Source organism: Podarcis vaucheri (assembly GCF_965113315.1).
Source record: "Podarcis vaucheri genome assembly, chromosome: 5".
Classification (NCBI taxonomy): domain Eukaryota; kingdom Metazoa; phylum Chordata; class Lepidosauria; order Squamata; family Lacertidae; genus Podarcis; species Podarcis vaucheri.
This window is the reverse complement of record NC_138763.1, coordinates 93,752,376-93,778,962: the sequence shown is the minus strand read 5'-3', so window position 1 is coordinate 93,778,962 and position 26,587 is coordinate 93,752,376. Positions and strand designations below refer to the sequence as shown.

The 26,587-nt window shown below is 46.2% G+C and overlaps 1 protein-coding gene across 5 annotated transcripts in view; it reads right to left on the bottom strand.

Moving 5' to 3' along the window:
* The window catches only part of FGFR3 (fibroblast growth factor receptor 3), a 69,185-nt gene that overhangs the window by 27,509 nt on the left and 15,089 nt on the right, over positions 1-26,587 (bottom strand). For all 5 annotated transcript variants that reach the window (XM_082223076.1, XM_082223077.1, XM_082223078.1 and 2 more), the window contains exons 3-5: positions 12,694-12,957; positions 7,068-7,130; positions 5,573-5,742 (exon numbers count right to left, since the gene is read on the bottom strand). In XM_082223076.1, coding sequence (XP_082079202.1) covers positions 5,573-5,742; positions 7,068-7,130; positions 12,694-12,957 — 497 coding nt within the window. The remainder of the gene's footprint in view (positions 1-5,572; positions 5,743-7,067; positions 7,131-12,693; positions 12,958-26,587) is intronic.

Here is a 26,587-nt window from a genome sequence, read left to right as displayed (position 1 = left end):
GACATCCACCTCCCCTCCAGGGCCCCCCTCTCCCCCGCCCCTACTCTCTCCTCTGGGCGGTGAGGAGCTGAAACCCCTAAAAGAATCCTCTTCATCTTCCGACGTCTCGAACATTTCCCTCCATCGGTCTTCGTTCCGACTCGCTGAATCCTCCTCCACCTCGGAATCAGCGAACCCCTCCAACTCTTCTTCTTCGTCGGTGGTGGCGAAGTATTCCCTCCGGAACCTCGCCACTGGCTGGGGTTTCCGAGGGAATCTCTGATGAAAAGTTTCAATCAAAACCTCGTCATCTACATCCTCTGCCCTGACCCAGGTGTTTTCCGACTCCGGCTCCCCTTCCCACATTACCAAATACTCTACTTGCTCTCCCCTCCACCTGGAATCGAGAATCTCCGCTACATGGTAGCTGTGTTCTTTTTCCTCCATAGCTGGTCCCCTATTGACCCTCCCCTCTCTGTCCCCTATATACGGTGACAGCAATGATCTGTGGAACACTGGGTGCAACTTCATGTGGTTAGGTAACCGGAGTCTGAAAGCCACTGGGTTGACCTGTTGCGTGACTTCAAATGGGCCCAGCCTTTTGGGTCTTAACTTCTTACAACCTCCTTTAAATGGTAACCCTTGGGTGGACAACCACACCTGGTCCCCCACCCTAATGCTTTCTCCTTCCCTTCTGGTTTTATCTGCCTGCCTCTTATATTCCTCCTTCGCCCTGTTTAAATTAAGTTGGAGCTGGCGATGGATCGCTTCCATTTCTTCAACGAACTGTTCTGCGGCTGGAACGCTCCAGTTCTCCCCCTCCCCCCCTGGGAAGGCTCGGGGATGACACCCGTGATTGGCCAAAAAAGGGCTCATTCCCGTGGACACGTTCTCCGCATTGTTATAGGCAAATTCTGCCAACGCCAGCTTCTCCACCCAATCATTCTCTCTGTCATTCACATAACACCTCAAATATTGCTGGAGGACACCATTAGCTCTTTCCGCCTGCCCGTTGGTTTCTGGATGGCGGGCAGTGGAAAAATTCACCTCTACATGCAATAAGCTCATGAGCTTCCTCCAGAACCTGGAAGTAAATTGTTTCCCTCGGTCCGAAACCACCCTCAAGGGGGCACCATGCAATCTAAACACATTTTCCACAAACAATTTAGCGGTTTCTTCTGCTGTGACCGCATGTGAGCAGGCTATAAAGTGGGCCATCTTGGTTAACAGGTCTACCACAACCATAATGGCTGTCTTCCCTTTGGACCTGGGCAGATCAGTCATAAAATCTATTGCCACTGCCTCCCATGGTCTTTCCGGCGTGGGTAGTGGTTCTAATAAACCTGCCGGTGCCCGCCTCTCCCCCTTGGCTCGTTGACATCGGTCACACCCTCTCACATACTCCCGCACATCTTCCCTGACCTTGGGCCACCAGAATTCCCTGGTAACCAGCCACATGGTTTTGTGTTGCCCAAAATGCCCTGCTGTGGGGCTATCGTGCAGTTGCTTGAGTACCTTTTCCCTCAATTCTCCTTCAGGTACGTATAACGCTCCCTTGTAGTACAACGCCCCGTTTCTCTCCTCAAAACCCCCGGGTTTGTCTCCCTCCCTCCTGAGACCCCTGAGTTTGTCCTGGGCATATTCATCCTGCACCGTTCCCTCTATCAGTTCCCTTAGCCCCACCAATGCCGCCCCACACACCCAGCGATCCTCGGGAATGACATGGGTCTCTTCGGGTGCACCCTCTCCCTCCAAATATTCAGGTTTGCGTGAGAGAGCTTCCGCCCTAACGTTCTCCTGGCCTGGTACGTAACAAATCTCAAAGTTAAATTTGGAGAACTCCTGGGCCCATCTCAACTGCCGTTGGTTGAGCACTCGCGCAGTTCTCCAATACTCTAGATTCTTATGGTCCGTGCGCACTTGCACCTTCTGTTGTGCACCAATTAGTAGGTGCCTCCATCTCCGGAAGGCCTCATAAATCGCAAGAAGTTCCCGGTCGTACACCGTGTAGTTTCTCTCAGATTTGTTCAGCTTTCGCGAAAAGAAGGCACACGGTCGCCACTCGGACCCCTCCTTCCCCGGCTGCAGAAGAAGCACCGCCCCTATGGCTCTGTCAGAAGCGTCTGTTTCGACCCTCAGCTTTTTTTGTAAATCCACATGTAGAAGTTGTTCGTCAGAGGCGAAGGCCTTTTTCAGTTCCTCAAACGCTCGCTCCGCCTCCCCCGTCCAAACAAACTTCTTTTTGCTGCTGAGACAGTCCGTGATGGGCGCCGTCAGGTGAGCGAAGTTTCGGATGAACTTACGATAAAAGTTTCCAAACCCTAGGAACCTCTGCACATCCTTCTTAGTCTTGGGGGTTTTCCATTCCAGCACCGCTTGAACCTTGCCGGGGTCCATGGCCAACCCCTTGTCTGACAAGCGGTACCCCAGGAATTCCACCTCCTTGGTATGAAACTGACACTTCTCCAGTTTCACCCACAGTCTGTTGGCTTGCAGCCTGCTCAACACTTCTCTGACGTCTCTCACATGTTGCTCCTCATTCTCCGAATACACCAACACGTCATCTAAGAAGGCCACGCAATTCTTGTAGAGCAAAGGCCCCAGTACATGGTTCATAAAGGCTTGAAAACACGCGGAGCCTGCTTGTAATCCAAAAGGCATAACGAGATATTCAAATGCCCCCAAAGGGGTGAACATGGTGGTCTTCCATTCATCCCCTTTCCTTATACGTATCAGGTTGTACGCCCCCCTTAGGTCCAGCTTTGTAAAAATCTTTCCTTTTCGCACCCTGGTCAAAATATCATCAATCCTGGGCATAGGAAAAGCCACCGGCTCTGTCACTGCATTTAGGGCCCGAAAGTCACATACCAGTCTCGGCTTGTCCGTGTTCTTTTTATCCACAAAAAACACTGGGCTACCCCCCGCTGCCTTGGACTCTCTGATGAAGCCTCTCTTCAGGTTCTTGTCAATGAACGCTCGCAACTCCTGCATCTCCCTGTCTGACATGGCATACAACCTGCCTACAGGAAGCTGTGCTCCAGGGAGTAAATTGATCTGGCAATCAAAGGGCCTATGCGGGGGTAGTTGGTCAGCTTCCTTCTCGCTGAACACGTCGCTGAGATCAGCATACTGTGATGGCACCTTCCCCTTCTCCATCACTTCCGTCCCTGCTAGGGTGGCTTGGGCCCCTGCTGACCCCTTTTCCCCCCTGCAGTGTTCTAAGCAATGTGCGGAACCGAAGGAAACCACTCTTTGATGCCAGCCCACCAGCGGATCATGTAGGGCTAGCCAGCTCATTCCCAAAATAATGGGAGCGCCTCCCAAGGTGGCCACATTAAACGCTATCAGTTCTGTGTGCCTTGCCACCCTCATTATCATTGGGATGGTCTGCAAGCTGACGCCTCCTCCCAACAGTTCTCTGCCATCGATCGTGGTCACCTGCAGGGGGTTGCTTAAGGGGATAGTCTGTATCTGGTGTTCAGCCGCAAACTCCTTGCTCATGAAATTGCAGGAGCTGCCTGAGTCCAACAGCGCCTTTATTTTTAGGGGGTGTCCATTTTGCAACTCTAGCGACACTTCAATCACTAGAGCAGGTCGAGGAGCTTCTGGCACTGGCACTTGGGGAAGGGGCACTTTCACTGCTCTTTGGCCTGGCTGCAGTGCCCTGCTGGCAACCAGGCGTTGGCTTTTACCTGCTCCGTTTCTCCCTGCTCTTCCCCCTCAACAGTTCCCACCATCCCTTGCCATTCCTTCCTCTGGGGGCAGACTCTGGCAAAGTGGCCTGGCTGTTGGCAGAGATAGCATTTCCGGGGTCCCTTTCCCTCCTTCTTCGCCCCCTCACTGGGCTTTGAAACTGCGCGCGCGCGGGCTGTTCCGATTTCCATCGGCTCTGCCGGCGGGAAAGCTGGCTCAGGAATGTCTGGAATGCGTAACTCCTTCCAACGTTCCCCTCTCCCTTCCCGCCTCTCCAAGGCTCTTGCCTCCTGGCGCGCTCCAATGGTCAGCGCAGATTTGGTCAGCTGATCCATAGACACCGCCCTGGGGCTCCTGGCCAGCTCGTCTTTCACAGCTGAAGAAAGACCTTCTTCAAATAGCATCTGAATGGGTGCTGCCGATAAATCCCACCCCAATCTGTGAATCAGCATGGTAAATTCAGTCCAGTACTCACGGACAGATCTGCTTCCCTGCTTGCAAGCCATTAGCTGTCTGCGCACTACCCCCTCCTCAATATCGCTGGAGAACATGATATCCATTGCACGAAAGAATTTCATAGTGTCCTTCAGGATATCGTTGTGCGTTGCCATCAGGGGTCGAACCCAATCTCGCGCCCCCTTCTCAAGATGCCCAATTACGAAAGCAACTCGGGATTCCTCATCAGGGAACTCATCAAACTGCACATTCAGGGCATATTGCATTTCAGTCCTAAAGGCATGGTAATCCTTGGGGTCCCCCCCAAACTTCTGCACTAATCCTGGTACCTTTCTGGGGAACTGAGTGGTTCTCCCCTTCTTGTCTGCATCTTGAGCCCTCCTCTCCTCGAGCCTCGCCGTCTGCAGCGCAAGTTGGACCTCCAATGCTCGGTATCTGTCTTCCAAGCTTGGACCAGCTCCACCCCCTGCGGCTCCGGCTCCTGCTGGGTCGCTCATGATGCCTTCTCCTGCACAGGCAGCGTACAGAGACTGTCGGACTGCTGTCAGGGGAGGATTAGCTGCTTGTGCTTAAAATAGTGCCCCTTCAGAGTTTGTGCGACCCCACAAACCTCTGTGTGTGACAGAGCTCCTCAGACATGTCTGCTCTAGTCACTTGTAGAGTCCGACAGTGGCTGTCTGCGGAAGCGCTTCCAGCAAAGAAGTTCCTTAACGGAAACGCGTCTCCTGGACTCACGACGTGACAGCTTCCGGCGAAGCATAGGTCTCCCTGCAGTTGCTTCTGACACCTCCCCGCTATTTTCGCTCGAAGTGTCTCTCACCCCTTTCTCTCCCCTTCTGCTTCCTGCCTGGGCTGCTGCGTCTCTCTCAGCATTACTGAGATCCTCCTCCAGAGACCCCGCGCTCCCCCTGCTGGTCCCTGCTTTGGCTGTTGACTCTCTCCCAGTCTCTGGGAGCCCTACCACTTCCCTTTCCTCCGATGTCAGTTCCCTGACAGCCTGGTTCCCTGTAACCTCGCTTCTTGCAGTGAGGGAACCGCCAGAAGGCCCTCAGAGCTGGACCTCAGTGTCCTGGCTGAATGATTCAAGAACAACCTGAATCTAATAATTCATCCAAATACATTGGGGTGGGTGTGTGGAATACCTACAACGTTGTTCATATGCTTCAACTGTCTCACTAACATATTCAGTTTATGACAGTATCCACGTCACATTTTGCATTCTAAAGATTATACCCAAGGAGAGAATCTGCAAAGCAGTTTGGCTATAAAGAAGTACAGACTGGAAAGGAAATTATCTATGATGTGAAAGTGGTGGATCCCATATCCAACTGCCCTTTCAAAACTGTTCAGTGAGCAAAACTTCAGGTGTGACAATTCCAAGAGGTTTTCAAAGCTGGAGGTTAAGGAATGGACCAAACTGATATTTAGACCGCTGACATCTTACTTTGATGCCCCCAATACGGTGCTCTCCTTTGAATTCTTTGCCATTTTTCAGCCAGTGTATAGAAGGAGAGGGATTCCCAGCAGCCGGGCAGCGAAAGCGAACAGTGTTTGCAGCAGGAACAGCCAGAAGCTTCCGATCCATTATCTCGAGACGGGTCCAGTAAGGAGCAACTGTAGACACAAAGCAGAGCAACTGAAGAAACACACCATGTCCGTTGGCGAGCCTGTGATGCAATCTATTATGTGGAACAGCAGCCAAATGGCTACAGCTAGATTTAGTTTCAGCAAAATCATTGTTGTTTTCATATATATATATATATGTTTTAAAATATAAAATTATAAAACATACCACACAATTCATCACAAATACCCTCTTATTAGACTTCCATCAGCACCTTTGACAATCATCCGTCTTAATCACTTCTTATGCACTTCCTAACTTAATATTGCCTTTACATTTTTAAAGCTGCGGCGCTCATCTCGCTTTATTGGCCGAGGGAGCCGGCGTACAGCTTCTGGGTCATGTGGCCAGCGTGACTAAGCCGCTTCTGGCGAACCAGAGCAGCACCTGGAAACACCATTTACCTTCCCGCTGGAGTGGTACCTATTTATCTACTTGCACTTTGACGTGCTTTCGAACTGCTAGGTTGGCAGGAGCAAGGACCGAGCAACGGGAGCTCACCCCATGGTTTAACCCACAGCGCCACCCGCATCCCTAGCAGTCAGCACAGAGGTCAGCAAAGTCACGTTAACAATCAGTGCACCAATTCGGTGCATGGATATGTGTGACACTTGCAAAGCACTTCATCCAACTGTCCCAAATAACCCTAGTCCGTACATAGGAAAAAACGAAGAGACTTTTAAAAATCATTTGGGATTTCAATTTTAAAGGGTTCTGCTACCTTTGAAGGCAGTGGTTTTGAAATACCACTGTCCTTCCCAGGTATTTCCCATTATTTTCTTTAAGTAGGCAGCACTCTTCCTTGGCACTGTTACAAATATCGCATATTGACTCCAAATTAAGGCTGTGGTAGAAGCGAACACAATATGTTGCATGGAAATCCCCCCCCCCCCCGCAATTCAGTTGCTATTTAAGGACAGCAGTGGGGGAGCCACAGAAACAGAATAAGAGTTTACACACCCATTCTTTCAAGAAAGGGCTTCCTGATTAATTCTGAAACTCTTTTTAAAAAATTTCTCTAGTGAAGAATGGATTGCTGCCCTTAGAAAACAACTGAGAAATTGAGGTCTTTGGTGCAGTAGCATAACCACTCAAAAAGATAACAGTAAAAACACTGAAACACTGAAAAGTTTTGACTCAGTGCTAGATATTGTAAAACAAAGGTTGAAATCACTGGAGCCTATGTGCCAATCTCTCCCCCCCCCATCTGCACAAATGATTCCAACAGTTCCAAGCCCCATTGATGCCAATAGTTTAGCTAGTATAAGCATTCTTGAGAATTACTTTGCATGTGTCCCAAACCCCAGATATTTACCTCCATCTTCAGAGTCATCTTCATCTTCCTCTTCCTCTTCATCATCACCTGACGATGGAGAATCTTGAAAGAGAAGTAAGGGGTGGGGGTGGAAATTACATTTTGTGGAGGCAAAATTCTCAATTCATTCCTGCAATGGTTTTCCATTATCAAAACGTATTAATTAGCACATCCCAACGTTATCCCAATAAAGCTGTGATCATCTGAACTCAACTTTTCCTTCTGAGCTTACTAACACAAAAATCCACACATCCACAAACACAGGGATACAGCCCGGCTAAGCCCAGAATATCAATAATGATCTTCAGAACAAAGGGGATTAAAAACCACAGGTGGTTCAGCTCTATCAATGTCCTTCTTAAAGTAAGGCGTTCTGAACTAGAGGCAGTACAGTGGCACCTCGGTTTAAGAACAGCCCTGTTGACGAACTATTCGGTTTACGAACTCCACAAAACCAGAAGTAGGTGTCCTGGTTTGCAAACTTTACCTCAGTCTAAGAACGGAATCCAAATGGTGGAAGGGCACTGGTGGCGGGAGGCCTCATAAGGGAAAGCGCTCCTTGGTTTAAGAACAGCTTTGGTTTAAGAACGGACTTCCAGAATGGATTAAGTTAATAAACCGAGGTACCACTGTACTCAAAATACAGCAAGACCAGTAAAGGACAGTGGAATTATTATTTCTTGCTATCTGGACACACCTTCTGTTTATGCAGCCTAAGACTGCAATTGCTTTTTTAGGAGTCAAATCAACTGTTGCTCACATTTAGTCTGTGATCAGCTAAAGCAGGCCTCTTCACCCCCCAGTAAGAAATAGTGACGCAATTGCTGGGAATTTGGGGTGGTTGTTCCACTCTACTTAGCCACTTCTGTTAAAAGGTGCTAATGAAAACCAACCAAAATCTCAATTCCACCATAAAAAAAAACAATGTCCCCATTTGTTTGCACTTTTCTACAAAATGAGGATGGTCAGAAAACCTTTATATATAAACAGTTCGAGCAAAGATGTACCCAAAGAAATTGTCCCTGAGGAAATCTGGTGAAATGACAAGCTCCCACATGAGGAGAAAAATGGAACAACTGAAAGGATGGCATTTTACGCAGATCGCCTGGGCGGCTGCTACACATAACATAACTACAAGGGAACCTATTGACTGAGGTTTTTGTAGTCTGCTTTTAAAAACTCAAATAAAAAGAATGAAAACATATCGTCTTTGATATTCATAAAAAAATCTCTTTCACGTCAACTCTCATCCAAAATAAACAGGGGCAACACACAGGTACCCTTTCATAAGAACTCTCTTGTTTAGTGTGGCAGCACCTACAACTTTGGAACCAGTATCGTAGCGTGGGGTTGCAGGGGGGGGGCCGGCCGCACCGGGTGAAACATCTGGGGGGGGCGCGCTCGCACTCGCAGCTCTCTGCCCCCTGCTAAAATCCATGAGTTAGGGGGCGCAAATTACTTGCCTTGCCCCGGGTGCTGACAACCCACGCTACGCCACTGTTTGGAACTGCCTGCCTATTGAGATCAAGCATGTGCCTTCACTGTACTCTTTTCAGTACCTGTTTAAGACATACTTGTATAGACAAGCCTACCCAGCTGCTTAGAAAGTTGAGGTAATTTTAATCTGTTTTAGTATTTCAACTTTTGTATGCCTTAAAGTGGGGTTGTGAATTTTTCTTGATTTTACCATCTATATTTTGTAAACCAATTTGAGGTTTTGTAAACCAATTGGCACATTCTAATCGTTTCCGTTTTCACAGTTTTGAAAGGCTCACAAGCTCGCTTTAAGTCGGCGGTTTATCGATGCCCAGTATAAAAGTGGTTTTGCTGAGGAAATCAGCTTGGCAAAATCATGTTCGTATTAGAATTCCCCACTGCCAAGAGCCAGGCACTGCTAATGGGGAAAAAAACAAGCAAGATCATGTTCATTGCCCCTGTGCAGCTACGCGGACTCTATATTTACAGTCTGTTGTCGTAATATGAAAATATCTCTAGGTCCTTTTTGCTCTTCCAAGTTGCTGTGAATGTTCTCTTCTGTTCTTTGGAAGTTCTTGAAACTCAAAATTTCTTTGGAAACCACAACCTGAATGCAACATTCCAGGTGAGGGTGTGGCAATAAAGATATATAACATGCAGCAATATAGTGTTTTTTTTCAGTACTCTTTCATTTACACTGCATAATGTAAAACTGCCCCTGTACCAAGAGGATATACTTCCACTGTTGTTGTTTAGTCGTTTAGTCCTGTCTGACTCTTCATGACTCCATGGACCAGAGAACGCCAGCCACTTCAGTCTTCCACAGCCTCCTGCAGTTTAGTCAAACTCATGTTGGTAGCTTCGAGAACACTGTCCAACCATCTCGTCCTCTGTCGTCCCTTTCTCCTTGTGCCCTCCATCTTTCCCAACATCAGGGTCTTTTCCAGGGAGTCTTCTCTTCTCATGAGGTGGCCAAAGTATTGGAGTCTCAGCTTCAGGATCTGTAGTTCCAGTGAGCACTCAGGGCTGATTTCCTTCAGAATGGATAGGTTTGATCTTCTTGCAGTCCATGGGACTCTCAAGAGTCTCCTCCAGCACCATAATTCAAAAACATCAATTCTTTGGCGATCAGCCTTCTTTATGGTCCAGCTCTCACTTCCAGACATCACTACTGGGAAAACCATAACTTTAACTATACGGACCTATGTTGGCAAGGTGATGTCTCTGCTTTTTAAGATGCTGTCTAGGTTTGTCATTGCTTTTCTCCCAAGAAGCAGGCGTCTTTTAATTTCGTGGCTGCTGTCACCATCTGCAGTGATCATGGAGCCCAAGAAAGTAAAATCTCTCACTGCCTCCATTCTTCCCCTTCTATTTGCCAGGAGTGTAAAACTGCCCCTGTACCAAGAGAATATGCTTCCACTGAGCTGGTTTTAATTAAGCGTTAACAGGTTATCACAGGAAACCAGGGCCCTGCGGGACTTGACATCCTTCTGCAGGGCGTGCAAGACAGAGTTGTTCTGCCTGGCCTTCAGTCCGGGCCCAGTTTGACCCCCCCTCTATGGGACCCTGTAAGTTAACTCTTTGGCCCTTTTATCGGCTCATGTGGGACCAACATGGATGAATACTTGAGGTTCCCGACCCCTCTGGTTGTAATTCGTGGGCAATCACTTAATTTTATCCTGAGTCTAATTTTTAAGCTGTATTTTAATCAATTGTTTCATTGTGTTTTAGTGTATTTTATATTTGATGATAGCCGCCCTGAGGCCAGTCTTGGCCGGGGAGGGTGGGGTATAAATAAAAATTTACTTACTTACTTACTTACCATTTCAATCTGAAACATACCCATTTGGAAGTCAAAGGAACTTCCCTTTCAAAAACTGTGCTTACCGAGTCGCAGTCGAAGCCCCCAGTTTTTGCACTGGTGCAACTAAAGCAACAGCCTACATTCAAGCCATGCATGGCATGCCCATCGTTTGCTGCTGTTTATCAAAGGCAACTATCATTTTTTCGGTTGGACCAGTTTCATGCTGTATTTTTCACTTCCATCCTTGGGTCATTCATTATCTGAGAAGCACTCACTCTGCTGCGGTCATGTTTTAGGGTGATGGGGATGTGCTGCCATGAGAAGCCACAAGACCTGTCGGATGGCATGTTGACTCCCACCTTTTGGCTGGCCCTGCCTAGGCGCTTTCGCACAAGAATACAGCACCACATCTGATGCGGAGGGCTGAGACCCTACCTGACTATCTCGCCAGAGTGGTGCATGCTCTAGTTATCTCCCGCTTGGACTACTGCAATGCGCTCTATGTGGGGCTACCTTTGAAGGTGACCCGGAAACTGCAATTAATCCAGAATGCGGCAGCTAGACTGGTGACTGGGAGTGGCCGCCGGGACCACATAACACCGGTTCTGGGAGATCTGCATTGGCTCCCAGTTCGTTTCCAAGCACAATTCAAAGTGTTGGTGCTGACCTTTAAAGCCCTAAACGGCCTCGGTCCTGTATACCTGAAGGAGCATCTCCACCCCCATCGTTTAGCACTGAGATCCAGCGCTGAGGGCTTTCTGGTGGTTCCCTCATTGCATGAAGTAAGGAGACAGAGGGCCTTCTCAGTAGTGGTGCCCACCCTGTGGAACACCCTCCCTTCAGATGTGAAGGAAATAAGCAGCTATCCTATCTTTAAAAGACATCTGAAGGCAGCCCTGTTCAGGGAAGTTTTTAATATTTAATGCTGTATTGTTTTTAACACTTGATTGGGAGCCGCCCAGAGTGGCTGGGGAAACTCAGCCAGATGGACGGGGTATAAATAATAAATAATAATAATAATAATAATAATAATAATAATAATAATCCACAGCTAGCTCAGAAGCAGAGGCGACTGCACAGGGCAACATCCCAATTTAACTGGCGATGTTGCAAGTCGTGTCAACTGAACGGCCTTTCCATTCGCCCCCTTGAAGACTGACGCTGATGGTTGGGCAGTGTTCTCTTCAGAAAGTATAGATTTGATAGCTTTAAATGCAAACTGAATCAAATTTCTTCCCATTCCCGGTTGTTATACATTGGGCCTGTGAACTTGAATGCGTATCACGAAAAGATCAAAACGAAAACGGAAGTTGGTAAAGAGATGCACCCTCCATAATGCAAGAATACTCAGCAGCGACGTTCCCTTCTCACATCTCCTCTGGGGGTTGCCCACCACCATGCAAACCTCTGGATTCTTGAGCAAGTGCCATGGGTTCCACCCCATCATTTCTCTCCCCAGTTTGCCCACAACCAAGAGAGAGACAGTCAAGAGACAATGGAGTGCGTCTCCAGGGATGAAGTCAAGCTGCTGTGTTTGGCGCACCCAAGGGACCTCCTGGGAGCTCAAATTTTTATGGAGGTCCTGGGCTGCCCCGACAACAAGACACCCCTCTTGGCCTTGCCGGAAGGAGGCGTACAAGGCACCATCCAACAGTCTTAGGGACCCCACTCCTTACTGGTGTAGGGGTCACTCCTTAGCCTTCTTCTTCTCCCAAAGATATCCCACAAGGCAGTGGAAGTTTGGACCAGAGCTTTCCTTCTCCTAGATGGGCTACCTTCTCTGGTTGACAAGCCCCGTCTGCCCCTTTACAGCAGGTGTAGAAACTGGCCTCGTCTGCTCAATCCACCAGAACCTGTCTTCACATGCAGAGGAAGTCTCTGGGGTTTGAGACCCACGGCTACCCTTGCCCAGTTTAGCTGGCCATTCAAAGCCGTTCCCAAGAAGCAGCTGCTGTTGCATGCACAGCTTCTAGGGGCCACAGATGAGACCAAAGGTAGACAAACTACAAGAGTGGAAAATTCATTCGCATCCATGTCCAAGCACCTGGGGTCCTCCTATTATTCCACAGAGAGCATTCCAGAACCTGAGTTAGTCTTTAGCTTCTTTGTTAACCTAACACTTTTCAAGTCAGGAAGCTGCAATCTAGGCAGACTGAACAGTATCACAAATTTCATTGGATAATGCGAAGGAAACAACATTGGTCAAAGCAATTTGATTTTCAGATCAGATTAGAACCAGATGCAAAACTCTTTAAAATGCACTTTTGATTTGGGGATGTAAGCATGGATCCAGGTGATCTGCAGAAAAGCAGGGAGAAAACGGGGTGGGGACTTCACTGAACTCACCTGTTACTCGTACTGTGAAGTTCCTGAGCATTTCAGTGGAGTGCCTTGGCTTACAGCTGTACAGGCCAGAGTCATCGTAAGATACATTGATAATCCTTAACAACTTCTGGACAAGATGAGTTCGGTTAGTAGGTGAAATCCCAATGCCATCTTTATACCAGAAGACAGACATAGAAGAGACCGGAGAGTTACACAGGAGTTCGATGTTCTCGCCGCTGCCAACCACCAGTTCCTCAAGGAATGTTGTATCGGTCCTTAAATAATCTGCAAGGAAAGAAAATGGAAAAGATGCCATACAATTCTAGTTTACTCAGAATATCTAAACATGATCATAACCATATTCTAGGTAAAAAGGTAAAGGTAAAGGACACCTGGACGGTTAAGTTCAGTCAAAGGCAACTATGGGTTTGTGGCGCTCATCTTGCTTTCAGGCCACAGACCACTTTCTGGGTCATGTGGCCAGCAGGATTAAATCGTTTCTGGCGCAACGGAACACCGTGATGGAAACCAGAGAGCATGGAAATGCCATTTACCTTCCCGCTGCAGTGGTACCTATTTATCTACTTGCACTGGCGTGCTTTCGAACTGCTAGGTTGGCAGGAGCTGGGACAGAGCAACAGGAGCTCACCCAGCCGTGGGGATTCGAACCACCGACCTTCTGATCAGCAAGCCCAAGAGGTTCAGTGGTTTAGACCTGTAGGAGAATCTCTCTCTCGTTTATTTGCCCTTGCTTTTCACGAGTCACAAGCTTCCTCTCCCCTGGTCCTGGGTCACCCATCTCTCCTCTCCTTCCCATGCCTTCATCTACTAACTCATCTGCCCTCTGGCTCCTGCTGCCGCCACCAGCCACTTCCCCTTTATCTCCTGCTTCTCCAACCTTTCACAGGCACCAGTGTTTCTCCTATGTGCTTCCTTCCGCCAAGAAGATTTCCTATTTCATTTGCATCTCGCACCCTCTCATTTTCCTGCATATATTTCTTGCCTTCTCTGCCAAGAATATTTTCCATTCTGGAGCTGATTTGTGGAATACATCAATTAAACATGTTGATGCCTTTAGGAACGCAGAGACTGCTTTTCCTCTCATTTTTAGGAAACTGTAGAACTGAAGAGCACTTTGTGATAGGTTGCCTAGCTCCCAAGCAAGCTTGAGACCCAGTACCACTCTGTTTATACACACAACAGTCGCTGAACCAAAGGCAATGAAAGACTGTTCCCTTGCTGCGTGGCTGTGAAATGAGCTTTCTTCTGGGCTGCCATACGTCCGGATTATCCAGGACAGAGCTGGAAAACATGCTTTTAAATGGCATCCGGACAGATTTTCTCTGAATCGGTGAAAACCAGTTGTATGGCAAGTGGGGTTTTTTTTTAATTTAAAAATTCTTTTACAATTGTTGTAGCTCAATAACTTTGACAAGAAAGAAAGAAAGAAAGAAAGAAAGAAAGAAATGCTCAACAACTTTGTCCAGATTTTCACCTTTGGGAATATGGCAACTCTACTTTCTTCATGGGAAGAGAAGACTCCCTGGAAAAGACCCTGATGCTACACTGTATGGAATTAAAGAACCTCTTAAGGAATTAAAGAAACTGTTAATGAGAATGAAAAAGGAGAGTGCAAAATATGGTCTGAAGCTCAACATAAAAAAACTAAGATCATGGCCACTGGTCCCACCACCTCCTGGCAAATAGAAGGGGAAGAAATGGAGGCAGTGAGAGATTTTACTTTCATTGGTTCCATGATCACTGCAGATGGTGACAGCAGTCACAAAATTAAAAGACGCCTGCTTCTTGGGAGAAAAGCAATGACAAACCTAGAGAGCAGCTTAAAAAGCAGAGACATCATCTTGCCGACAATGGTCCGTATAGTCAAAGCTATGGTTTCCCCAGTAGTGATATATGGCAGTGAGAGCTGGACCATAAAGAAGGCTGATCGCCGAAGAATTGATGCTTTTGAATTATGGTGCTGGATGAGACTCTTGAGAGTCCCATGGACTGCAAGAAGATCAAACCTATCCATTCTGAAGGTAATCAGCCCTGAGTGCTCACTGGAAGGACAGATCCTGAAGCTGAGGCTCCAATACTTTGGCCACCTCATGAGAAGAGAAGACTCCCTGGAAAAGACCCTAATGTTGGGAAAGATGGAGGGCACAAGGAGTAGGGGATGACAGAGGACGAGATGGTTGGACAGTGTTCTCGAAGCTACCAGCATGAGTTTGACCAAACTGCGAAGGCAGTGGAAGACAGGAGTGTCTGGCGCGCTCTGGTCCAGGGGGGTCACGAAGAATCGGACACGACTAAACAACAACAAACAACAACAACAACTTTCTTCAAAACTTGCTTCTGATGAGACCTGCTCCAACTCCCTCCTGTTGGGAATTTAGGGAAGGAAGCAACTAGAGAAAGGAAAGTTTCCTGGAAAGTTCAACTCCCACTCAACACACACACAACAATTGTGTAAATTATAACTGTTAGCTTTGAGACTCCTTTGGGTAGTGATAAAGCAGGATATCAATCCAAACTCTTCTTCCTCTCCTCCCTGCTTACTTTTCACAAGTTTTGCTCTGCTGACGCAGTGACAGTGCTAGGAGTCAACCCACCTCCATCTTTCCTCTCTGCTTCCTTCGGTGGGACGACTCCCTTCCTCAGAGCAAGGCAATCTGAGGGAGGTGGCCTGGGAGAATGCTTGTGCTGCCTCTGGCAGCTATAAATTCTTTTTTTATTTACCGTATTTTTCACTCTATAAGACACACCAGACCATAAGACACACCTAGTTTTTGGAGGAGGAAAACAAGAAAAAAAAATATTCTGAATCCCAGAAGCCAGAACAGCAAGAGGGATCGCTGCGCAGTGAAAGGGATAGCTCCGCAGCCTGCATTCGCTCCATAAGACGCACACACATTTCCCCTTACTTTTTAGGAGGGGAAAAGTGAGTCTTATAGAGCAAAAAATACGGTACTCTTTGCCTGCTTCTGTGTGACAGGTTCTTGAAAAGCACGATGCCTACCTTGTTCCTAATTCTTACATTTGTTGTCTACAGCCTTTAATGTCCTGCCTTTAAAGTCCTTAGCAAGGGCACAATTCTAAATTAGTCTGATTAAGACACTTAAGACTTCCCTAGTGCCTTTGTGGGGGGAAACTTTGTGCTCCTTCTGGGGCGGTTTGCCCACCTAGTTTTTCAAGAATGAAGTTTTGCAGATTCTGCAGGTCTACGCTCTCTGTTCCTCCGGACTTCCCTGCCCCTTTTTAGATTAAATTTCTCTTAGATCAAATCTTCAGTTAAGGCAGACAGCTGGCACCCAATAATACCTCAAAAGCAAAATGCTGGACCCTGGATTGCCAAATCCCAGGCTGCTCTATAACGGGAGTGGGGGGGGGGGAGAGAACAGCTTCACGATAATTAACTGAAGGGACACAATGAACTAAATTTTGCCCAGCTGGCTAATTAAAAATGGAAGCCACCACACTCAACAGCCAATATAGGGCCAAATCACGAAAGAGGAGGGAAGGACCGGTAGAAAGAGCCAGAGTTCTTGTTCTATTCAGATACCGGCTTCCAGCAGGGATTCTGCCCACACGGCATTAATTGTCATTCCAGCTACAACCGTCCTACTTTCAGAGTGAAATTCGCTTTCCAACGCGGCTAGTTAAAACTATCAGTTCCAATGCATGTATTGGCTGATTTCCCCCAACCACTAAAACTTCTTTTTTAATGTCAAAAATATTGAAATCCAGGACCAATTCCTTCCTGCCTTAGAAAGGTGCAGAGCTTCATGCTAACTTGTGTCCATGAGATTATCAAAGGGCGCATTCTGCTAAAGAGAATTACAGGCCTGTTTTGCATGCAGTCATTTCGTTCCAAGGGAAAGTGCACTTTCTCCCTTTCCATCGCTGGCATAGTTGCAAGGCGGAGATCAGAAGCTCCACCTGTTTTAAATTAACTAGAGATTAGTATGACATCTGAACCCTAAACTGTGGCTAATTTTAACTATGGTTAGTGAAAGCAACCCAGTTCCATACATTATGGTTTGAGGTTGGCTGGTTTCCCCAAACCATAGTTAAGACTAATCAGGTCTAGATGACATGACAAGCTGCAGCCGGTCTAAATATGGACGAGAATGTTTCTGAACTCCTCCCTGCAGCCATGCCAAATGAAGAAAGGGCAATGTATGAGCCCAAAGCTTTCTGTGATTCATCCTTGAAGCATGGAGAGGTAGAGACTCTTACCTGACCCTCTCTCATTGGAAGAAGAAGAGAGAAGAGTTTGGATTTTGATATCCCGCTTTATCACTACTTGAAGGAGTCTCAAAGCGGCTAACATTCTCCTTTCCCTTCCTCCCCACAACAAACACTCTGTGAGGTGAGTGGGGCTGAGAGACTTCAAAGAACTGTGACTAGCCCAAGGTCACCCAGCAGTTGCATGTGGAGGAGCGGAGACGCGAACCCGGTTCCCCAGATTACGAATCTACCGCTCTTAACCACTATACCACACTGGCTCACAGGTAACTGCTGCACCTTACAGAGGTGGGGAGGGGGAATGTGATGGGGAAGTCAGTGTAGTGCAAATATACCAGCGGCACAAATCCAGCTCACCCTGCTGGTGTGTTTGCACTGTACCAAAATCCCAGTCACATCACCCAGTAAGTTGCAGAAACACCAGTGGCGGGAGGTCAGATAACCACCGCCGCCTCTGCGCCAGCTGCTATTGTGCATAACATTAACTAAGCCATAATTTAGGGCAGGGGTCAGCAAACTTTTTCAGCAGGGGGCAAGTTCACTGTCCCTCAGACTTTGTGGGGAGCCGGACTATATTTTGAAAAAAAGTAAAATAATGAACGAATTCCTATGCCCCACAAATAACCCAGAGATGCATTTTAAATAAAAGGACACATTCTACTCATGTAAAAACATGCTGATTCCTGGACCGTCCGTGGGCCAGATTGAGAAGGTGATTGGGCCAGATCCAGCTCCCGGGCCTTAGTTTGCCTACCTATGATTTAAAGTGATGTGCAAACACAATTATATGCAAAGTGGTGGATAAAAGGAGGAATTTATGTATGAAGGAAAAAAGGTTTCTTGGATATATTTGGAATGTCAAAATTTGTACAGTGGTACCTCGGGTTACATATGCTTCAGGTTACAGACTCCGCTAACCCAGAAATAGTACCTTGGGTTAAGAACTTTGCTTCAGGATGAGAACAGAAATCCGGCTCCGGCGCTGCAGCGGCAGCAGGAGGCCTCATTAGCTAAAGTGGTGCTTCAGGTTAAGAACAGTTTCAGGTTAAGAACGGACCTCCGGAACGAATTAAGTACTTAACCCGAGGTACCACTGTACTTCAGAACATGGCAGACTACATTAGCAAATTATTAAAATGTTTCATGGAAAATATCGAGCACGAACAGAAATTATAGCACAAACAATTTCCTCAATGAATCAGAGTCATAACGGTCATCAACTTGGAAACTCAAAATGCAGGTAAGCGTTATATCTTCAGAATTCGTTATTCAGACGTATGCTGAACATAGAGGTTCTATTCAGCTAACCATGCAACAGAACTGATTTTATTGATTTAATTACAGAGATTGGTTATAATGTATTTATACTTCTGCAGCAGCTTCCCACTTACAACTTTCCGGGCTTGCCACAATCACTCCCAAATAGCTTTCAACGTGGTAAACAATGCAGTTTTTTGGGTATTCCTTCAAACAAACAAAAAGGAAAACATTTCACACGTTTCTCAGGTGCTTTAAGAACAGCAAAAATGCGACACCTCCTAATAAGATGAAGGCTGAAGGCTCACAATGCCTTGTAAAGCCACCACTATTTCCCCCAAACCATGCAAACAATACTAGGCCCAGGGAGTTCTTAACTAATGGAGAGCAACAGGTGGTGCAACCTTGTGCAGAGAATGGCAACCCTGGCCCTTATTTGAAAAGTAAATATTTAGAATTCGATATATGGCTTGGCTTGGTTGTGTGAGTTATCTGGAGTGAAGAACCTGAGATGCTCTCTTTGCATGCTTCGCTCCGCACTTGTTAGAGGACTAACTGATGCGTATTCCTTTAGTAAAGGTAAAGGGACCCCTGGCCATTAGGTCCAGTCGTGGCCAACTCTGGGGTTGCGGCGCTCATCTCGCTTTATTGGCCGAGGGAGCCAGCATACAGCTTCCGGGTCATGTGGCCAGCATGACTAAGCTGCTTCTGGCGAACCAGAGCAGGGCACAGAAACGCCGTTTACCTTCCCGCCGGAGCGGCACCTATTTATCTACTTGCACTTTGACGTGCTTTCGAACTGCTAGGTTGGCAGGAGCTGGGAACAAGCAACAGGAGCTCACCCCGTCGTGGGGATTCGAACCGCCGACCTTCTGATCGGCAAGTCCTAGGCTCTGTGGTTTAACCCACAGCACTACCCGCGTCCCTCTATTCCTTTGCTGAAGCCAACCTTTTCCAAACCTGGAACAGTGGCTAGGATGTGGATTAGTATACAGTGGTACCTTGGTTTATGAACTTAATCCGTTCCAGAAGTCTGTTCTTAAACCGAAACCGTTCTTAAACCGAGGTGCGCTTTCCCTAATGAGGCCTCCCGCCGTTGGTGCCCTTCCACCGTTCGGATTCCGTTCTTAGACCAAGGTAAAGTTCTCAAACCGAGACAATATTTCTGGTTTTGCGGAGTTTGTAAACCAAATCATTCTTAAAGCAGACTGTTCTTAAACCAAGTTATAATAATAATAATAATAATAATAATAATAATAATAATAATAATAATTTATTATTTATACCCTACCCATCTGGCTGGGTTTTCCCAGCCACTCTGGGCGGCTTCCAACAAAAGATTAAAAATACATTAAAACATCAGTCATTCAAAACTTCTCTAAACAGGGCTGCCTTCAGATGTCTTCTGCACATCAGATAATTGTTTATTTCTTTGACATCTGATGGGAGGGCGTTCCACAGGGCGGGTGCCACTACCGTGGCCCTGTGACTGGTTCCCTGTAACCTCACTTCTTGCAGCAAGGGAACTGCCAGAAGGCATAGGCGCCGACTCCATGGGGCTTGAGGGGGCTTGAGCCCCCTCAAAAAATTTTTTGGGGGGGCTCAGCCCCCCCAATAATCTCGGGCGCCGCCGCCGTCCCCCGCCTCCTCCCCACCTGCTCCCTCGCCAGCCAGCCAGCCGCGCGCCCTAGCCGGAGAGCCCCGGCCGTCCCCCGCGAGAACAGGGGAATCCCCGGGGGCGGGGGCTCCTGCCTCTAGCCCCAGGTTTCCCGCATATCAGCTGTTCCGGAGCTGATAAATAGGCAGCAGCACGCTCTCTCCTATTCGCTCATGAGGGGGCGGCGCCACTTTATTTGCATATTCATGAGCTTATTTGCATATTCATGAGCTTATTTACATTTCGCGAGCTTTCCCGGCCCCCCCAATATTTTTTATAAGTCCGCGTCCCTGCCAGAAGGACCTCGGAGCTGGACCTCAGCAACCGGGCTGAACGATGGGAGTGGAGATACTCCTTCAGGTATACTTGGTCTGACGTTCAGGACTTTAAAGGTCAGCACCAACAGTTTGAATTGTGCTCAGAAATGTACTGGGAACCAATGTAGGTCTTTGAAGAGTGGTGTTATGTGGTCTCAGCACCCGCTCCCAGTCACTAGTCTAGCTGCCGCATTCTGGATTTGTTGTAGTATACCCATCTCCCCACCACCACATCTCTCTTTTCTACCCAACCAATGGCTTTTCACCCGAAAAACTGTACAGTGAGATGCCCATATGACAAATGCCCTGCAAGAGTTCATATGCAGTCTCAGTGCCAACAATTTGGTTAGCTGTGCAGTTGCTGTACATCACTGTATCATCACAAAAGGACTTAGTACATCTAGAGCATGCACCAAACTCAGCCTTCCAGATGTTTTGGGCCTACAACTCCCACCATTCCTAGCTAACAGGACCCGTGGTCAGGGGTGATGGGAGTTGCAGTCCCAAAACATCTGGAGGGCCGAGTTTGGGGATGCCTGATCTAGAGGATAGTTGTGCTGTTGGCCAACATTTGTAATACTGAGTGAAGACATTTGCTTTCCAATGTCAAGCGAGGCACTGGTTATTTTTGTATAAACAAAGAGAGAAAACTTTATTCTTAACAGAGCAATCAGAGTTCCACGTTCTAATCTTTTGGTGAAGACGAGCATGCGTTATAAGAGTGTGCTGGAAGTTATTGGAACACAAAGACCCAGAACATAACCCTTGAATTATCAACGTAAAGTCTATTCACATGCTAAAAGAGAGAGTGGTGCAGAAGAAATCCATTTGAATATGACAATTCTTGTTTTGTAAACAGATAGCATCAAGTTGACTTCTTTTCTAAAAAGTTTTTATTGTTAAACTAATTCAGCATAAATACACACATATTGCGAAGATACAAGCATACAAACATACATTTCATACAATCCTTAAAAATGTTCAAACATACCTACACTCAGTCCCACAGATAATTCCTTTTCCCATCACCATCACCATCCACCACCCCTCACCCCACCTTTGTGTCAGACTTCCAATCTACTCAACTGCAATTTCTTTCCACTTCTATTACTTTCTTTCACACACCTTTAACCTAATTTCATGCTTCTTTTTCTATTACACATTGTTATCCATCTTATTTAGTATTTCAGTATTTAAAACAGAACTTGTTTATTCTAATAGGATTTTTCGATATGGTTTTGAAAGTATCCTTTTCGATATGGTTTTGAAAGTATCCTTTAAACACCTTCCAGTCCCTGTCTATCTTCTCTATTGAGATCCTTCCAATGTCTCCCATTGTTTTGGATATATTGTAGTACTCCAATAATTTGGCAAGCCACTCTATTTTTGTCGGTATAATACCACTTTTCCAATTTTTCGCAATCAATAGCCTTGCGCCTACTGTTGCGTATAAATATAATGTCTTTTCTTCTTCCTTTAGACTTCCTGGTACTATTTCCATCAAGTTGACTTCAGTTCATGTCTGGATCACAGTTGCCTTTCTGCTGCCTAATCTCAGAAAAACTTGCAATGTGGTAGATTTTAGGACTGGGAAATGCTGTAGCTATTCATGGTTTATTATGTTGGGATTTAAAAAAAATATAATAGTAATAATACTACAATTCTGTTTTCAACCGATTTATTACTGTTCAGTACTGAGCAGTTTCCCATGATGGCTGAAATTCATCAGCAAATATTATAATATGTTAATATAATGTTCACCTTTCTTGTCTGTTTTTAACCCTGTTCGGTTACTGAGTGCCTTCCTCACTGAATTCACTGTGAAACCAGAATAACCGAAATGAGCAAATGTGTGTGGCCGAGCAGGGCTGGCTCAAAACATCTCGGCCCCTGAGGCAAACCACAAAATGGTGCCACCTTCTCTGCCAGGGAAGGAAGGGTGAGTGAAGATCTACATCAGGAAGAAGTAGGAAACAAAGATCCAAATCAGGATTTGCTCCTTCTGTGGATCCTCATCGCTTGCCTCATCTTGCCTCTTGGGTGGGCCAGCCCTGAATGAAGATCTCCATCGGTATCTGCTGATTCCGTGGATTCTGCCACCTGAGGCAGTCATCTCCCATCGCCCCATGGGTGGGCAGGCCCCATAGCCAAGAGACGGCAGAATCCAACTCTTGTTAACTACCAATCATTACTAATTCAGGGTAATAGCCTGCTACCCCTAATCCAACACACCTTTAATCACGCCTTTTTTCACACATCACTTCCTCTCATCCTCAAAAACCCTGTCCTTTTGGATTGGCAGACAATACGTTACAAATCGTATTATTCAATAAAGTTTGACCATTTCCCATGCCATTGAAATATAGTTCACTTGTGAAATAACATCTCTGTAAAAAGATGTAAGGTTTAACAGCAAAACAAGCTAAAACCTAAAAAAAAAAATTTGTTCAATGGAAGAGTCCAACACTATGGTCCTATTTCTGCCAATGCTCTCCATAAAGACAGGTACACATATTTAACTTTAGCAACATTGCTTTTTCTAACAATGCTAAGATAATGCCTTGGCTGCTCCCTCCGCAAATGCAACCAATATTTATGCCGACCCACCTTTATCTCAACCCACACTCTGCTGTATCACCAGAAAGGGACTAATATCAAAAGCCTTTTTATTGAGATTTTCCCACTTGGGCATTCGTAGGGCATCTCTGTGCAAAATGACTATTTCTACTGGGCTGGCTCAGAACAATTTAGCAAAGACAACTCTACAGCCTCCTCCCCACCATTCAAACGCTTCATTTTAATTGTGCTATCTGTTCAGTGTACTGGAAGGGACACGATTCTCCAGTCCTCCTTTCCCTTTTCCTCACTGCTTTCCCTTTCAATGCAACTAAACCCCATCAGGAAATCAGCCCTGAGTGCTCACTGGAAGGACAGATCATGATGCTGAGGCTCCATTACTTTGGCTACCTCATGAGAAGAGAAGACTCCCTGGAAAAGATGTTGGGAAAGATGGAGGGCACAAGGAGAAGGGGACGACAGAGGACGAGATGGTTGGAGAGTGTTGTTGAAGCTACCAGCATGAGTTTGACCAAACTGCGGGAGGCAGTGGAAGACAGGAGTGCCTGGTGTGCTCTGGTCCAGGGGGTCAACAAGAGTCAGACACGACTAAATGACTAAACAACAACAACAAACCCCATCCACCCGGCACACCACGATGCATAAGGCTGTGATCTAGGAGCGCACTAACTATTACAGGGTCTGTGGGAGAACAGCAAAGCTCCATTCTAATTCTCTTAAGATTCAAGTACACAAACTAGCTACAGGGTCTTCCCAATTTTTTGTTTCCCTCTCAACTCCCTTGCACTTTGCAAGATTAAAGTGCAAATCTGCCAACGGCAACAATGCCACGCTAGTAATCATTTGCCAGAAATATTGAAAACATTTAAATCAGTGTTTTTTCAAGACATATGAGGCTCAGAAATAAAACGCACAGTTGGACAGTCTGCTTAAAAACAAACTTTGCTTGAGGCAAAGACGAAAGGCGGGGGGAGGGAAGAGGACTCACAACAACTTTTACCTCCATCCTAATAGCTTTGCTTGTTTCCCGCAGAAGTTTTCTTGTCTGAAAGTACAGCGTGTACCAAGACTTCTGCTTTGTATGTTAGCTGAGGCACAGAGTGCTAACTACATTCATCAGATTGTCACAACCTTTTATTACTATGCAAATTGAGACAGTATTTTCAAACTCCAAGTTATGGCAGTACTGTCTTATTTCCTTCAAGAATGGAGATTGCCAATGAAGAGACTCAGCCTAGACCTCCTGAAGGGGAATGGCAACACTATCACCATTGTATTGTTCCGTCTGCAAGCTGCAGTACTAAATACTAATCCTGTGTAACACTGGCAGAACAAAATGCCTAACGTGAAGGAATGGCTAATAAGACAGTGGACAACACACTGTAGAATCCCTTTCTCCCCAGAAGAAAAATGAGGCTCAATAAACCATGTAAATCACAACAATTTCCCATCACCTTTGCTCTAGTCGTCCAAAAGCAGAAAAATAGATGGTTGGTGTAGCGCTGTCATATTTCAAAAAGGTGATAATCTGGAGAGAAAATTTGTGGAGTAGGATTTTTAGGGGGGCAAAGCTGTTGAGCTTTTTTTATTTTGGCCCAAAGTTTTTGAGCTTTTTTTTGGGTACAAAATTGTAAAGAAATTTGACATTTTAAAGCTATTTCTGAGGGAAATCGGCAAAAACAACACTGCCGGCGATTTCCCCAGACATTTTGCCAGTCTCCACCCGGACACTGCTTGCGGCTGCAGTATTCCGGATTTATCCGGGAAATTCCAGACGTACGGCAACTCTATCATGTGTCATCTACATTTAAGTTAAGAGTGAGATAAGAGCAAACGACCAAACTTCTCCCCCCCCCAAATATTTTGTGAGGAAATATACTATGAAAATTTAAAATGCAAGGACAAAGTTTGTCTTAGTTGTTTAACACACTTGGGGTTGTGGATTTTTCCAGAGGGTAACCAGTTACAGTACTTGCTACTGCCAGCTGTTGCTGCCTCAAATGAAACCCATGCTTTCTGATGCCAACTGGAAACTGCGTTCTGAACGCAGCAGGACTAGGAGCGAGCTAGCTTTGAAAAGGAGGCAAATGGTATGTTTGAGACGTTTCACATTTTCAACACTACTTGGTATTCAAAAGGAGATCGAACAGAAATCTGTTTATGGAGAGCCAGCCCGTGGCACGCTTCCTAGGAACTTGTTGATCTTAGGAAGGGTACCCGGGGGCATTGTACTCATTTCTCCAGGTTTCCTCCAGTGGTCTAAACGGTTCAGAGAACATGGCTCAAAGCGGAACTCCAGGCACTCTGTCGGGGACTTATACTAACATTTGTCAGTTGCCCCCTGTTGCCCCCTTCCTTACTTCAGAAAATAACTAACCACCAAGCTTAGAATGTCTTGCCCTGGAAGTTAAACCGAGACCACCTGGATTGCATGAATATAAGCCCAAATATCTGGATGAGGGGGAGGGGGCAGACCTCTCCTTCTATGGAAAAAAACAACCCTGTTTTCTCTGCTTTGTAATTCTCTCCCCCAGCGCTTTCTGCAAGCTAAAACAGTCCCACACTACCACCCACTACCTGAATCTCCAGGAAAGAAGTATAAGATCAGATCACTATTTGTGCTTTCTATAAATTCGCTGATCTTGTGCTGCAACAGCCCCGGCCCCCCAACTTTTTAGAACATTTATTTCAGGCATTCACTGAAGCTGGGGGCAGAATACAATTGCTTTCAATATAACAAGACTGGAAGCTTTTCATCAGTGTCAAAATGGGATTATTATTTTTAATTGGCTATCTTTTTTCTAGTTTTGTTCCCCTGTTTTGCAGAAGGTTTAGCTGCGCAGTGATATGGCTAAGGAAGTGTGCCGGTGTGCATCATTTATACAGTTGCCCATTTCTAGTAAAAAGCCCTAAAGTCATGCTGTTGTTGTTGTTGTTTCAATTAATATACTGCCCTTTATCAAAAGAAATCAGGGCGATGTACATTAGAAACACATTCCAAAACATCAATGATAAAAACATAGTAAAAAGCATAGAGACAGGCAGCCTGATAGTAAAATAATCATAATAATAACAGTCCTCTCCAGCCAGCAAACATCTCCAACCAGATGCTGTCCAGATGTTTCAGACCACAACTCCCATCAGCCCCAGTCCCAACTTAATCCAGTATCCAAATTCTGGAGTTCTCTGGTCTCCCTTCACCCAGAGGGGATGGAGATTGGACATTAAACCCAATCTTGTCACCCACTAATTGCCCAATCTTGTCACCCACTGGAAACAACCACCAGTTCATCTTTTAAAGGCAGAGGGGAAGCCAGTTCTCTCTCTCTCTCTCTCTCTCTCTCTCTCTCTCTCTCTCTCTCTAGGAAAGCATCTTATTGAAGATCCAATAATGTGGGAGATCATACAATGGGGATCTTTCTTTACTTAGAAGATTATCAAATCAAATATCCTCCTGGAATGTTCTGCTGCTTCTGCTCTCCAGAGATATGTTCGCAAAGAGGAGAATATTCACTGCTCCCACTCATGTACTGCACAGTGGTACCTCTGGTTAAGTACCGTATTTTTCGCTCTATAACACGCACCCGACCATAACACGCACGTAGTTTTTAGAGGAGGAAAATCCATAGGCATGCCACCCGTAGGCATTCCCTCCATAACACGCACAGACATTTCCCCTTACTTTCTAGGAGGAAAAAAGTGAGTGTTATGGTGCAGAAAATACAGTACTTAATTTGTTCCAGAGGTCTGTTCTTAACCTGAAACTGTTCTTAACCTGAAGCACCACTTTAGCTAATGGGAGCCCGATTTCTGTTCTTATCCTGAAGCAAAGTTCTTAACCTGAAGCACTATTTCT